The sequence below is a fragment of the Tachypleus tridentatus genome, chromosome 6 (genome assembly GCF_004210375.1).
Source record: "Tachypleus tridentatus isolate NWPU-2018 chromosome 6, ASM421037v1, whole genome shotgun sequence".
Taxonomy (NCBI): Eukaryota; Metazoa; Arthropoda; class Merostomata; order Xiphosura; family Limulidae; genus Tachypleus; species Tachypleus tridentatus.
This window is the reverse complement of record NC_134830.1, coordinates 30,399,298-30,415,908: the sequence shown is the minus strand read 5'-3', so window position 1 is coordinate 30,415,908 and position 16,611 is coordinate 30,399,298. Positions and strand designations below refer to the sequence as shown.

At 37.3% G+C, this 16,611-nt stretch overlaps 1 protein-coding gene across 9 annotated transcripts in view; it reads right to left on the bottom strand.

Annotated features, from left to right (window-relative positions):
* Window positions 1–3,432: 3,432 nt before the first annotated feature.
* Window positions 3,433–16,611, bottom strand: part of LOC143252175 (nocturnin-like) — an 89,405-nt gene continuing 76,226 nt past the window's right edge. For all 9 annotated transcript variants that reach the window (XM_076503908.1, XM_076503909.1, XM_076503905.1 and 6 more), the window contains one exon: window positions 3,433–5,949. In XM_076503908.1, coding sequence (XP_076360023.1) covers window positions 5,120–5,949 — 830 coding nt within the window. In that variant the 3' untranslated portion in view covers window positions 3,433–5,119. The remainder of the gene's footprint in view (window positions 5,950–16,611) is intronic.

The window sequence follows — 16,611 nt, the reverse complement described above, 5'->3', positions numbered from 1 at the left end:
TTAATACAGAAAGTGCATCATCATTTCTGTTTTTGTAGAAGGTTTCAATGACTAAAATATGTAGCAAGATATGTATAAAAATGTTCAGACAGATAAAATAAACTAACTCAGCTCCACTTTTTGAGATCATTAATCAAATAAACACTTACAAAAATGGATGTGTCTGAGGAGCACATTAGGTATATTATGCTTTAGGAGTTTAAAAAAGGCAATAGTGCAGCAGTAACTACACGAAACATTCATGGTGTGGAGTCTCTCAATGAAAGAAAATGTCAAAGGTGGTTTCAGAAGTTCAGATCAGGTGACTATAGCTTAAGTGATGCACCACGTTCAGGTCGTCCTAGTGAGTTCAATGATGACTTGCTACTGGCTGCACTTGATGAAGATTGTGCTGTAACAGTTGAAGAACTAACACAGAAGCTTAATTCAATCCATTCAACAGCTCACCGTCATCTGCAACAGCTTGAAAAGGTATCAAAACTTGGAAAATGGGTCCCCCATGATTTGACAGAAGCCAACCTTAGAACAAGAGTGGACATTTGCACTTCTTTGAACTCTCGTGAACGTAATTCACTTATTTTAGACTGGAGATAAAAAATGGATAGTTTATAATAATGTTAAGTGTCTCAAACAACGTCTCAGTGCAGGTACACTGGCTAAAGCACAGCCCAAAATGGACCTCCACTCTAGGAAAGTCTTGTTAAGCATTTGGTGGGATATTGTTGGTATGATACACTTTGAGTTGCTGCCACTCAATGTAACTATCACATCAGACTTATATTGTCAACAGTTAGAGCACTTGAATATTGTACTGAAAGAAAAGAGACCTGCTTTGATCAATCGTAAAGGATTGTGTTACACCAGGATAATGCACGAGGATCACATCTGTAAAGACTGAAGAGCGAGACTTGGAAAAACTTTCACATTTTCCTTATTCTCCAGACCTTGCCCAATCTGATTATCATCTATTCCAAAGGCTGCAGAACTATCTTGAAGGAAGAAGAGCTTGAAACACATGATGCCAAAACTACCCTCTCTACATTCTTTTCTTCCAAACCCCAATAATTTTATAGCAGTGGCATTCGGAAGCTTGTGAATCGTTGGCAGGAAGTAATTAATAATGGAACATACATAATTGATTAAATAACATTAAAAGTGTTTCAGATCCTTTCTCTTTTTCTGAACCTAAAATCGGACTTTACCTAAGAGATTACCTGATATTTATAAGCAACGTGTGACAAAGAAATCCATCAAATAATTAATGGGATGTGCAAACGAAATGCAATTGTAGAAAAATATTTTGTTTCGTTTTCAATACGAAGAGTGTTTATGTTTTTGTACTAAATATACCAGTAATGATTGAAAATCAGACTCTATATACCCCATGTAACGAAAAACTGAATAAATCCTTAGTGCCAGGTGGTTAGGACGCTCGACTCCCAATATACCAAACATGATCGCTCTTTCAGCCACGGGGGCGTTATAATGTGACACTCAATCCCACTCTTCGTTGTTAAATGAGCAGCCCAAGCGTTGGTGGTGGATAGTGATGATTAGCTGCCTTCCCTCTAGTCTCACACTGCTAAGTTAGGAACAACTGGAGCAGATAGCCCTCATGTAGCTTTGCACGAAATTCAAAATAAAACAAAAACTGAATAAATCCCATTACTACTCTTAGTGGCCAACCACATCGATTGATTTGTGTTTAGTCAGAAGTGAAACTATGAAATCCGTGCATTTTAAAAGAGTGCATGTATGTTTTCTTATAGCAAAGCCACATCAGGCTATTAGCTGTGTCCACCGACAGGAATCGAACCCCTGATTCAGTGTTGTAAATCCGAAGACTTACCACTGTCCCATTTTGAAAAAAAGAAAAACTTTTTAACACATTCTGAATCATTTCTAGTTTATTAAATTACACTAAACAGGTCTCACTACAAATGCCTATGAGTCAATGGACAAACACATATCTCTCAAATTATAAAATAATTTTCCCATTACTTTTTTTACAAAAGTGAAATTATATGTAATTACAACATACAAAATAATTTTGCTTTTATATGTCATGTGCGGGCATTTTTAAAGTTTTTTTCTTTTGTAATAAAGCACAAAGCTACATACATGGCTGTCTGTGCTCACGGGTACTAAAAACCTGGTTTCTAGCATTGTAAGTCACATACATACCACTGTGGCACTTCGGTAAACATATAAAAGGGTAGAAATTTATCGACACATTACATCAAATAAGGATTATAAGTGGAATTCCTAAAATGTATTTTACAAAACATGTAATAGTTTGGTTTAGTTTGTTTTGAACTTCGTGCAAAGCTACACGAGGACTATCTGCGCTAGCCGTCTCTAATTTAGCAGTGTAAGACGAGAGGGAAGGCACCTAGACATCAGCACCCACCGCCAGCTACTCTTTCACCCACGAATAGTGGGATTGGCCGTCACATTATAAAGTACCCATGGCTGAGAGGGCGAGTATATATATTCGGTATGATGAGGATTCGAACCCGCGACCAATCGAGTGTTTTAACTACCTGGCCATGCCAGGCTACACGTAATGACTCAGCTTTATTGAATATATCCAAACACTAAGACGCTAGTTTATTTTGTTAACAATAGGATTTGACTGTCACCTTTTTAAAGCACCTACGGTCCCAAAGTGAAAAGCGAAAGCGCGATATTTTATGACACCGCTGAACCACACTAGGCCTAACGTGAATAAGGAAACTTGTCGAATATATATATATACACACTGGTTATAAATTAAGCAGTACCAGAAAAAACAAAAATGAATAAAACTGCAATCGATCGGATAACTATTTTAAACTCAATTCAGGTAAATTGAGTGAAAATATAATTAATAAAAAAATGCGTAACAAAATCTTTCAATCTTTTTGTCTCACGAAATCTTATAAAACACTTAATTTAATCTCATTTCAAAAACAACCGAACGAAAATTCTAAAAGTTATTACGTTTATTTTAAATAAATATAATACTCTAGTACTGTTGTTCTCTGAGAAACTTGTGAGGAAAAACATGGTTATAAATACACGATACCTGTCCTCGTTATCACCTCGTACACCATATCAAGATATACACACTGAAACTTAAAGAGTGTAAGTTCGGTTAGTTATTTTAGTTTGGGCTTTATTATGAGTACTCCACCTCCCTCAGACTGTAGACTTCTAATGTTAGAAAACGCGTTTCGATACCTGTTGTGAACAAAATACAGAGCTTTGTATAGCTTTGTCCCTTACTAACAAATAATAACTTGCTCTGAGTTTGTATTAATTTCATAGCAAGTTGTCACTTCTTCTTTTAATCAGCTGTTGGAAATATTAAACACAGTAAAATCTATAATTACATTGATACTAATGTGCGTGGGTGTGATATTCAACCGAAAACTATATTTTTCTGACGAGTTTATTTGGTAAATATTTCATCTTTATTCAACAGTTATCAACAAACCACCAAATTGTACTAGTGATACAAATTACTTAAATCAAGTTGCGAAACAAAAGTAAGTGTAAACATGACAGTAAAAACTTGTACAATAACCGAATTTCTGGCGCTTGTGATCTACAATCACAGAGACGTATTTAGTTGCTAAATTTTTTACATCTGGATTTGTTACAGAATACGAAACAAAGAGCGAACAATCTAATATTACAATTCACTTTACATAAATGTGACATCTATTATAACGTTATTACATAGAAAAGCAGATAAATGGATACGATGTAGAACATCTTAAGATTTAGGGTACAAATTAACTCTATTCACTTCTGTTTCTTATACCACATTATGTTTAGTTATCAGACTGGTTGGCATCACAGATACGAAACTTCAAAGACAAACAAAAACTACAAATCAAAAGACAAATTATATAAGCGCCTTTACACCTTGTTAAACCCCAAAACTAATTATATATAACTCAAAATCACTGTGAATGTTAAACTTTCGTGTGTATCAAAAATAAAACATCTAATGAAAGATTAATACATAGTTTAAGATACGTATTCGGGTTTTATACAATGATTAAACTAGATAAATCCAGAAATTATTCAAAAATATTTTGTTTGTACGAATCCATAATGCTTCGACCAACTTTCTTCAAGCTGATTAAACTACTAAAAGTTACAGCTATAGAGGTTTATTAACAGTTAAACGTTATAGTTATTAATAACAACAGTATTTATTGGATCACTCTCGTCAGACAAGCTAAATAAATCTGACCGTCACTCTTATAACAGCCCTAGCGTATGTAGCGCGATTTATCTTTTTGTTTTTATGATAAATGGATGTAAATCGTGGATCCTATAATTCATAGCCCAGCACACTAACCATTAAGTCAAGACAAGCCCGTTTTAACTTAAGCAGCCTACATATTATAAAGATACATGTGAAACAATTTTCCCAGAAAAATTCTCACCCGTAAAGCATGCATAAACTCGTTAGGGTTTTAATGTTCGCTCTTCTTGTAAATGTAAAACACAGGTTAAACTGTCTAGCCTGGCAAGTCTTTTGAAAACTTTATGTGCTTGCTCAAGGATATATTCTATAAAGAAACGTTAATAATAAACCAAACATAATAGGGAACAAAGTGCAAAGTAACAGTTCACGAAACAAGGGTAACAGCAAGTTGACATATCAGTAAATGTTTGTTAATTTTACAAAACAAAAAGCCAACAAACAAGAGTATTTCGACTCATTATAACACTGGCACGATAATAACCTAACACACATGAAGTGTCGCAAAAATGGGATACCCTATAACCTGGGCGCTTTCGAAGGTCGAACCTTTTTTTTTTTCTGGAGCAAACAGTAATAACGATTACTATCACTATTGTAACGAACAGCGCCATTGTCCTTTTTCCACGAGAGTACGAATAAATGGAATGATTACGTATTAAAATCGCTACAGGTGTTACAGACCGATCTCCTGTACACAGCTACCCAATCAGTTTTTAATTATATCTGTAATACGGTTAGTTCCGTAATCGTCGCTAACTCGCTTTTGGGACAAAGGAGTATAGACTTTCTGTTGTCAGGTTTTTGGTACTTTAATTAGATCTAACTATTAGGTGGAGAAGCTTCACTAACAGAGCATTACACATTGATCAGATATTGCTTAAAATTGAAGTCACAGACTAGAGAAAAATGGTCGGACGAATAGCGATAAGATGGAACACGATTCTCACCAATGTCTTCGCCACGTGGGAAGACTAACAAAGACAGAAGCTCCAGGGTGTCCTTACTGAAAAATATGTAATCTAGAGTGTGACACACCTCGCCCTCTACTCTGATCTTCCAAGTGGTGTAAGGTGGCTCCTCGTGTTCATTACCGAGATGTGCATATGCACTGTCCAGTCTGAGTTCAGCGTACGTTGTTAATGTCCTGTACACTGGTTCCCAAGGTTCGGCGTTGAAATCGCCAGTGATAATAACTGGTCGCTGGTCATGGTGTAACCTGATGAATTCTAGCAAGTCCTTTCCTTGTTCATTTCTTACCGTAGATAACAGCGCTCCCTGGCGAGCTTTGAGATGCGTAGTCGCTACACAAAACTCTTGTCCATCCGATTTCCGCCGGAAAACGCACAAGATCATTACCTGATTGGACTGACAGGAATAGATTTCTAGAATACGAATATCAGTTTTCAACAAGTCAAACTTGCTGATATCGTAAAATATTGCACAACCATCTGGACCATTGTTACCTTTAATGTAGTAACACGGAGAGTCAGGCTTCGGGAAGAATGTTCCGGCGTAGCCTATAGCTTCCAACGTTTTCCTAAGGAAGTAAAAATGGTCCACTTCCTGAAAGCACAGGATGTCGGCCTCATACGTGAGGATTTCTTCTAACATCCTCCAGCGCCGGCTCTTCCAATACAACGCTTCTTTCGGACAAGCCACAAAGTTGTCGTTTTTTTCTCCTAGAGCTGTTAAAAAAAAAAAGGAGTAGAGCAACCTGTTAAAAATACATACTTTGTTTTTGTTTAAAATTCTCTCTCACACACAGAGAAAAAATGTTAACGCAATCGAAAATTAAGATATTCGTCACAAGTGAACTTATTAGTAATGAAAACGAGATTTTGAAGTTATTTTATAATGTAATCTCCATAATTCGTTATTCTGATATTTTACGTGAAAAGCCAATTCTCCTTATGACTATATTAGAAATGAAAAGATTAATCATCAAACCTCGAGAAAACCGAGATAAAAATCAAAATGTTGGCTTATTTGTTGTATTTCGCGTAAAAACGCGCCAGTCGTTATTTAGTAATAGATAAGAGGAAAGATAGCTAGCTAAAAGATAGCAACAAAATTAGTGAAGTTTTAAAAAAAACCTATTCATTTACTAAAAAAGCATGAACATGTCTAATGTTATGATACGATGACTGGGTGAATATTATAGTATAAGATATGATTGCTCCTAAACTTCTTTACTTTTTATAAAATCTATGTCAGAACTCTTATTCAGCTCATAATATTATTACTTACAAGTAAATAGTCAACAAACACACGAGAAAATACAATATAACAGAGGTTGTTCGAGCAGCATTGACAGAATGTAACAAACACTGATTGAGTTCAGAACTCATACACGCGTCTCAAACAGTGTCTGACGACACTAAGCTGCTTGTTTTGTCCAGCTGTTGGTTGGTTGACGTTTTATGGCGCAAAGCAGCTAGGCTACCTGCGCCAAACGGAAAAAAATTAAAAGTAAAATTATTAAAATTCGTATAGAGAAATCATATTAAAACAAAAAGTCCAATTTTTGAATTAAAAACTTAAATAGCGTTAAAAAGGCCAATGACCCTTAAAAAACTAAAAACATTCGTAAGGTGGACAGAGTCACCATCACGAATGACACTGTCCAGCATCAGGGATAAACCCGTGGACAAAACATGTCTAAAACGGTGCTGTTGTTGAGAGTCGTAACGACGACATGACAGTAAAATGTGAGTGTCACGCAGACCATATATTAATACATCAATCCCAGATAAAAGAAAACGATGAGTTAAAAAACTGTGACCAATGCGTTGCCTAGTTAGGACAACTTATTTCTGATCCTTCGGAAACAAGATGACCAAAGTCCAAAAGAGAGTTTTATCTGGAAAGCTTGTTGTCACGTTGCGCACTCCAAGTCGACTGCAAACTGTCGCAGAATCGAGTCTTGAATACAGGACCATAGTGCATGTATCCGACAGACACAACAGTGATAGCGTCAGAGAAAACAGACTTATCTGCGGTGTCAGAGAGCTCGTTCTCGCGAATACCAAAGTAACCTGGTGTCCAGAAGAACTGGACAGAAATATATGTTAAAGAGAAATGGGTCAGTCGGTTTTGAGTATCGGCGAAAACAGGGTGAGACTAACGTGAAGCGATTCCAGGGCCAGTAGAGAACTAAGGAAGTCAGTATAAATAGCACAATTCAAGTACTGCTTAGCTTCTATGTGACCTAGGGAAAGAGAAATGGCGTAGAATTCGGCAGAGAACACAGAAACTGTAGAGAGGATTCTGTGCACAACCACCAAACCATAACAAACCATAGCAAAGCCCACACAGTCAGATGATTTTGAACCGTATGTACAAAGAGGTATGGAAGGATGGTTCAAAAGATGTTCAGCAAATAACAGACAGTATTTCCGATCGGAAGTGTCTGCTTTTCACAGATGACTTAAAGATAGGTCACATTTGGGGACTGTAAGAAGCCATGGTGGGATGGGCTGACCAGTTGATACAGCAATGTTATCCAAGGACAGACCCAATTCACCCAACTGTGCCTGGATACGAAGGCCAAAAGGAGCAATGGCAGATCGTCTGGTCTGAAAAGGTATGGCCCACCGAGGAGGGAAAACACAACCTGAGGGGGGATGCTTTGGTAAGGAACGAAGTTTCGAAGCATATAGTAAAGACAGTTGCAAACTGCATAGGTGAAGAGAGTGTTCATAAGACACTATGTATAAGCTCTAAACTGGAGAAGTGTGGAAAGCCCCAGTGAAGAGCCAAAGTCCTTGAAGATGAAAGGGATGCAGCATCTTTAAGGCCGAGATCCTAGCAGAGTCATAAGTTCTAAGAACTTTGTCTCAGGGACCACAGGTAGCACAACTTCACTGATAGAGTTCAGGGTCAGGGTGAATACCCTGTTGGCAGCAAATGTGCATGCACACAGTTGTAGAAAAAGAGAAATTAAAACCGTTTGCTGTGGTACACTTCAGTAAACAATTGAGGGCAATCTGTAGCTGCCACTCGATATACCTCATGTTCAACAACTGACATAAGATGTGAAAGTCCTCAACATAGAGCCTATTTGCAACAGTAAGAGGGAGTTGTCCAGTGATGTCATTAATTTTTATACTGAAAAGTGTGACACTCAAGACACAATCCAGAAGGACTCCAAGTTCCTGTAGAAAAGAATGGGAAAGTGTCAAACACACAGTTTATTGCAACTACCTATCCCTTAAAAATATTTCAATAAAAATGGGCAAATGGCCATGCAACCCATATAAGTGGAGGCCTAGCAAAATGCCATACCTCCATGTACTATCATAAGCCTTCTCAAGGTTAAAGAATACTGACACAAGACGTTGTCGCTGGAAAAAGACTTCTCTGATCAACATTTCAAGTCGAGTTAGGTGGTTCGTGGTGACAGCTGTCGTAGGAACCCACACTAGGTGAACGAGTAGAGGTTGTTTGATTCAAGGAACCATTAACCATCCTCTCTAAAGTGTTACAGACAGCTTGTCAAATCAATCAAATGGCAGTTTAAAAGAATCTTGGGAACCTTTCCAGGCTTAGAGAAAGGTAGGACAATAGCCTGGTGCCATGTATCACAAAAAGATTCTCCTGTCAGATCCAGTTAAAAATAACCAGAAGAATAGCAAGAGAAGCAGAAGTGAGATGGCTCAGCATCTCCTAGCGTATATCATCATGTCCAATCAATGTACTGCCATGCATTAAGAAGAAAGAACATTCTCCTGCCAGATCTGGTTAAAAACAACCTGAAGAATAACAAGAAAAGCAGGAGTGAGATGGCAGAGCGCCTCCTAGTGGATATCATCAGAACCGACCAATGTACTGCGAGATTGATGAAGAGCCAATTTGAGTTCTACCAGTGTAAAGGGAGCGATTATCGTCATAAAAACAATAAGCACAAAAGGAAAGAGGGCCATCAGAGAGTAAGACCAAAAGCATGACCGACTTATACTGCCCACTGAACTTCAAAATCATGTCCCATATGACTTTGGAACTGGTAGTAGAAGAAATGCTGGTTGTGAATTTAATCCAAGATTTCTTCTGGCTTTGACGTCTTACTTGCCGAGCATGTACCTGGGCTTGCTTAAAAGCAACGGAGTTCGAAAGTATGGGATACCCGTTTTTGAGCCTTTAGTGCCACAGACGAGGATACCATGGAAAACGTGTCGAGATTTCAGGAATATACTGAGCAGCTGCCTAAGTAATACAAACAATCACTACTGCCATGCAGTCATCTATCGCTGGCTTACAGACGATGGCATGATCATGTTCTGTGAGAGCAGTGAAGGAAGACCAGTTTGCTTGATCCAGTTTCCACTGCAGCACGCGGATCGGGTGGCATCGACCACGGCCAGTCTCTCTCAAAATTATAAGAAAATGATCACTGCCTCATGGATTATTGTCAACCCTGCATAGAAAACTGGAGAATAGTGAAAGGAAGCAAATTGATAGACCAACAGCAGTAAAGGACTGACTAGGTGCATGAAAATAAGTATAAGAACCAGTATTGAAGAGAAAAAGGTTGTGATCAGAGAGCATATGCTCTAAGGAGCGACCACTCCCATTAATATCAGCAAGTCCCCAAAGAAATTATGTCCATTAAAACCCCTTACGATTAAAAAGGGAGACAGCAACTGTTCAACGAGTGCATCAAGGTCTGACTGATCATAGGTCTTTCTAGGAGTGATGGTACGACCCAAAGAAACACGGATGGCCACGGCCTCCAAGGGTGTGTCAAGTGGCAAAGACAGGGTGGACACATGCTGATCGACCAGCAGTGCTATCCCTCCATGCAGTCGTCCATCACACAACCTGTCATTTTTGTACAAAGAAAACTGTATCAGCGGGTTTCAGAAACGTCTTCTGTAAGGAAAGGCATACAGGATGTCATGCTTAGATGTCATCCAGATTAGAAGAGCCCTTCTGTTTTCGACCACATTTTTTTCTTTATTCGAGGGAGGTGTATTGGCTTCCATGGATCTTACCCTGGGTCAATTGGGCAGGTCTCTGTCGTTGGAAGATAATTCCAGCAACTGATGGCGTTCTGCATCTCGGGGCCGAAAAAGAAGATGGACCCGAGGAAATGCCCGTAACTGGAATCAAAGGAAGTGGATCTGGTGGTCTGCTGAAATGAATGGTAGGGGCAGAGATGGGTGATGACATTGGTTCCTCAACTTTCTTAACCATGACACAATAAGGGTCTATTTAACACTCATAGGCATTGTGGTCCTTGTCACTGCAGCAAGCACACCTCAATGAACGTGATGTATCCTTGAGTGACCGAACCACTGACATTAGAAACATCTGAGGGTTTGAAACATATAGCCATACATTGCAATTTATATAACCTGTCTTGATGGTGACAGGTAAATGTAGTGATGTAAACATTAAAATTATGACACTGGTTATCAACACAGTTCCATATTTGTGAATGGAAATATGCCTCCCTGCAGAAACTCTTCGGGTGGAGAAACCAGCGAGGTTCTCTGACTCGGGGATGTTCTTCAAATTCCTCTCAACAATAACTCCTCGTGACGAATTCAAAGTAGCATGGGTAGTAACTTCAATGGATATATTCCCAATGGTCTTCGAATGCACGAGGAGTTCACTGTGTTTAGGAGTGGATATTTCCATCAATTTGTCACCAGAATAAAGGTTTCTGACTTGGGGGAGCCAGCAAGCCCCTCTAGACCCTTCCGAACAAAAAAAAGGAGACATTTGCCCTAAATATTTGTCCAAAAGAGAATATTGCGTCAGTAAATGAAGTACAACTGTTGAAGAGGTTAAATTGCTGCTCAGAATCTTCAAGACGTGGTCGTTTACTTACGGTCTGTTTTTCACTATTTTATTTTTATTTGGAGGACCCATATTAAATAAAGAATATTTTGGTGCTCACTGACCCCACCCACCATGAAGCCTTACGAGGGAACGCACTGCAATGCAAAACAACGACACTGCAACAATGCCACGGTTTCGTGAGCACTATACCCAAACACCAGCACCAGATATGATGTCCACAATACCTGTTGAAAACATCCAACACTGGTACTCGGTTGACCCTAGCCCAACTGGGCCAGCCAACTGACCTTCGGTGGGTCACCCTAAGGCCGACCGTCTACAGGAATTCAAGGCCAAAGAAGTTAGGGTTGGACCCTTCAACCACCAGGATCCTCTGTTCCCCTTCACAGCAATAAGATACGAATATTTTATCAAGAAGTGGTGATACGACTGTATCGAAACATATCCGATACGATACGATATGATTTATGTATCTTCACAAAATTTGGCAAGCTTTCAGAAAACATTCTAAATCTTTTGTACAGAGAAAAATCAGAATTTTTTGCTAAAATAAATAGATAATTACAGACAAGATTGTCATAAGAAACCATTGGTAAAACTTCTGTATCTAGATATTTCTTGTATTACGGCACCAACATCTAGATAAACTTCGAATCGACGTCTCTGATGAAATACGAACCCCTTAGATATCACCTATTAGTCAATACACGCTTTAGACCGGGAAACAGGGTTATTCAAATAGAAGGAATTAAACAAATTCCACTCCTGTTCAAGGGCACATGTTAGCTTCAGAAAAGCTCTTGGAAACGGTTGACTACTGGAAAAAAAAACAAAAAAAACTCTATAGAGCAAGAAACCCAGGCATACTGTATATAATTCAGATTCGTTAACCTCAATGGACAGTCCATATGGACGATATCTTTACTTTTATGGTACCGATACACCAGTCAAAAACTATCGCTGTCGTTGATTAAAATGAAATCAGTGCTAACAGCACTGATGAAAACAAGAACGTAGTATCAGAGTATCTCACAGCTGTTTCGCAGACCAGTCAAGAACCTGTCTTCAAAATAAACAAACAAAAAGTATTTGTATGATAACTGGTCATAATGTACGCTCAGACCAGGGCACCACCATTTCTGTAATGGTCTCATTCCGCTGGTGTTTGAGAAATAAAAAGTTTCCCGCTCTTTCCAGATCAACATAGAATCAGTCCCAAGGCAGAATCTTGACTCACCAATGTAGTTAACATTACACTATTATTCTTAACTCCATTCCAAATGTTGGCGACATTAGTATAAACAGGCCTGTCTCTAGGAGGGTGTTAATGGGACATAAAACCATTGCACGTCCACGATACAAACTCTTTTCATGAGCGCTTTTGGCTGCGGTCTATCTATACAGATCTTCCCGTAGCTATGGAAAGCTCTCGTACGCGTTGGTCATGCCCTGGCTCAATAGTGTCTGGTATTAGAGTCAAATAATGGTCAGCTTGATTCGTTATTGCTCTAGGACAACCTCTGACACATCTCCGGGGAACATCTCGTCTCTTCATATTATCTCTTGAATCTGGACAGCACGCTTCTGAATATATTATATTCATGTAGTCTCGGCCTAACATTACCAATCTTTCACCTCAGATTGTCATCCAGACAATGCCTTTCTAATCTTTCTTGCACCACTTCTTCACAGAGAATCTGACAGCGAACAACGAACCGTACAAGGAAAGCAGCATCTCATCGTTTTATTTGTAGAGACATACTTAACATGTTTACAAACAAAACAATCTTTTTTTACATTTCTAAGTGAGATTTAAATATTGTCGATTACAATAAGTAAGTAACCCAACTGTTATTAATCTTTACCGTTTTATTAACAGTTTCGTGCCAAGCTTGCAGGTTTTTCCTTAACCTTTGGATACCAGTGTAACTGTTAGATATAATAGCAACATCACTTCTCCATCGTAAAATATTTTAATGGTCTAAGCAAGAGGATTAGTCGTAGTAGCCATCACAGCGGTGTGCATATACTTATGCAAAATTCTTTGCACAAAATTCAACACAAAAATTAACAATGTTACATACATACACATACCTGGATGTATGTAATTATTGCCATTATTGTTGTATTTGGAAATTCTTGCAAAACTATCTGGAGGATATCTGTGCCAGCTGACCCACATAAACTAGAAATAACGCATTATCTACTAAAATCTACCAAGAACCAACTTTTTGCTAACAAATGATAGGATTAACTCTCACTTTACAATGTCTCCACAGCATTAGCGTATTAGTGAAACACAATTTAAATACCTTTAAAACCAATAGATGGCACTACAATACATGTTCCTGACGTTTTCACCTTCAACAAGTTTTTAAAAAATTATAAGCATTTTTTGTGTAATGTTAAACCATTGTGGACCACCCCTTGACCCTACGATTCTTAGCCTTTGGAAACAATTAATAAATCAGCGAGTTAAATGTGTGAACATAAGAATACTTTTTTCAGAATAATGTTTTTACATGGTCAACTCTTTACCTGTGTGTATTTGTTAGGGGTGCGGCGATACATCGTTTGATAAGACTTATGTACCTTCACGAAATTTGGCAAGCTTTCTGTAAACGTTATAAATCCTTTGTACAAAAGAAATGAAAATTTTTGAAGCATTTTTGCTAAAAATTAATGTTTTAATATATGAACTCAAACTAGTTCCTGTTCCGAGTGCAATGCGATTTTCATGTTAAGATTAAAAATACTTCTCTCCATATAAAAATTAACAAATTTATTTTGCGTAATTTCTAAAACCTCCGAAATAACTTATCAATATATTTCGATAATCTTCATATTTTATCTGCTATTAGGTTGTTCAAAAATAATAGCGAAATTTAAATGTTAGCATTAATAAGAAATAAAAAAAAAGTTAAAAGCAACTTTATTAATTTAAAATAGGAACCGAGTGAAACTACACACTATTGCCAACGGGTAACAAGGCTATTTATGCCATGACGATAATGTTTTGAAGTCCTAGAACTCAAATGTATTTTTTGAATTTCGCGCAAAGCTACACAAGAGCTATCTGCGCTAGCCGTCCCTACTTTAGTAGTACAAGAGTAGAAGGAAAGAAGCTAGCTATCATCACCCACCGCCAACTCTTGGCTACTCTTTTTTTACCAACGAATAGTGAGATTGATAGTCACATTATAAAGCCCTCATGGCTGAAAGGGCGAGCATGTTTGGTGAGATGGGAATTCGAACCCGCGAACTTCAAATTACGTGTCAAGAGCCTTAACCATCTGGCCATATCTTTAAAAACATTATTGGCTACTGCTCCGTTGTTGAATTTTGTCCTGTAAATGTTATTCAAATGCTTGGAAAAGTCTGGGGAGTGAGGAAGATGAGAGAATGATTCATAGCTCAATTTACCGAGTTTCTGGAGCTTCATTTGAGAGTCGTGTGGACGAGTGTTATCATGACACAAGATTGATGATCTGTTATTGACTAATGCTAGGATTTTGTCACGTAACTTTCTATGTATTTCTTTCAATTCTTGACATTTTAACTTCCCCTGTGATATTCTGGCCCTGATTGAGCAAGTTGCAATAAATAATACTGCACACAGACCACCATACAGTAACCATACTCTTCTGTTGGCACAACTGTGGCTTTGAGAAACGTTTTCGAGCTTCGTCACAGTTGAACTACTGCGCAGATCGCTTTTTGTTGTCGTAAAGGATCTACTTTTCATCACAAGTGACAATTATATTAAGAAATGCCATTCCTGTTGCACAATATCAGCATAGAGCACAGTTCAAAACAGCAATTTTTCAAATTTTCAGAAACCTACTTGAAGTAAAAATGTATCCCATGACGGCTGGATTTTCTGAGTTCGTGTAGAACCCAGTTGTCGAGCTTTCTTACTTTTTTAGTTTGCTCGAGATACTCCGAAATTGTGGAAATGCCAAAATCCAATTTTTGTTCCATATCTCAAACAGTTTAGCGCAGGCTTCTCTCCACTAATATTCCCAACTGGTCGATTCCAACAGCAGAAGGACGTCCTCTGTTCTCCTAATTTTCACGAATCACATCTCCGTTACGGCATTTTTGAAACCAAAGCTGCACTATAAGTTCGGTCAGTTGATAATGCGAGCTGTTTGCGATGCATTATGACAAACTTTTAATTCACGCAAAAAATTGTAAGGATCAAACAAAGACAGGTTTCTTATCCCTATAAATGATTAACATTTATTTACATAAAAATCTACCATTATTTTTCGTGCAACCTAATATATTCACTACTATAATTTTTATGTAAAGTCGGTCAGTTTGACCAACCTCGTAACCACCATAAAAATACAAAAATCAAATTTAACCATTTTTCTTTCTATAAATTTGTAGCAAGAAACAACATTTGCTTACACTAAATAACTTAAAGTTCTTAACATTATAAATCTGTTTATAATTAAATTTTATTGCTCTTCGAATTGTGTTTTCATTTAATTCCCGCATGAAGAGTTTGAAACTACACGTATCTACATAAGTACCATATCGTCGCATCAATATCTAGATACGCATCATATTGCCTATTATCATATCAATCCTATATATATAAAGAGGGAAAGATGTTACAGTTTTGCTCGTCTTTCTTTCGTCCAAAGCAAAATTGATACGAGAATCTGTGATGCAGAGGTCTAGTAAGTTCCTTGATGAATTTTGAATAGAGGAAACTACAGTCACACTATAAGATAAGGCAAATGAAGAAATGCATTTCTACGTCACAAGCTTTCAATTTTATCTTTGATGTAAAATAAAAGTGAAGAGCAGTTGTTTCGCTGTCTACTATCGAATAATGAATTTGACGCAACGCCATATCATTATTATACCTATATTAATTCATGTTATCGTATGGTGAATTAAAAATAACTCAAAATCCCATAAAATACTATTCCGCTTTATTAAGAAGCAAATTTGAGCAAAACAGCAGAATATACATAAACCCAAGTTCTAATAAACGGTCGTCACTCGCAGGTGATGACAAAATACAAATGTTTTTCTTAAAATAGCAGAAAAAAACAAAAAGATATTTTTGTATATATATGTTTACTATGATGCAACTCATTTTTATAAAATATATTACTTAAATAATTATTTCGAATAAATTCTCTGAACCAAAACAAATTAGCATTTACCGTGATGTGAATAACGTACATTCAATTAGTATATCTAAAAATTCTGGTTTGCTTCATTCACAGCTCGCTTTTTTCTTTTTAAACGCAATACAACAAATAATTTATTTGCTGATTATTATGTGTAATATGAATTAGTAAATTTTCTTCCGATTTTGAACATCATTTCAAACAATGATAGCTTAATGATATACTTACTCATTTAGTATTTTAGGAACACTTAAAAACGTTTTAAATGTGTATTTCTCGTAGATCTTGTGGTCTGTAATTCTTTTTAAAAATTTAATAGTTTTTCATTTTTATAAGTTTCAAAAAAAAATTGTTAATTTCATTTAAAAATGAGACTGTAAATGTAGCCCA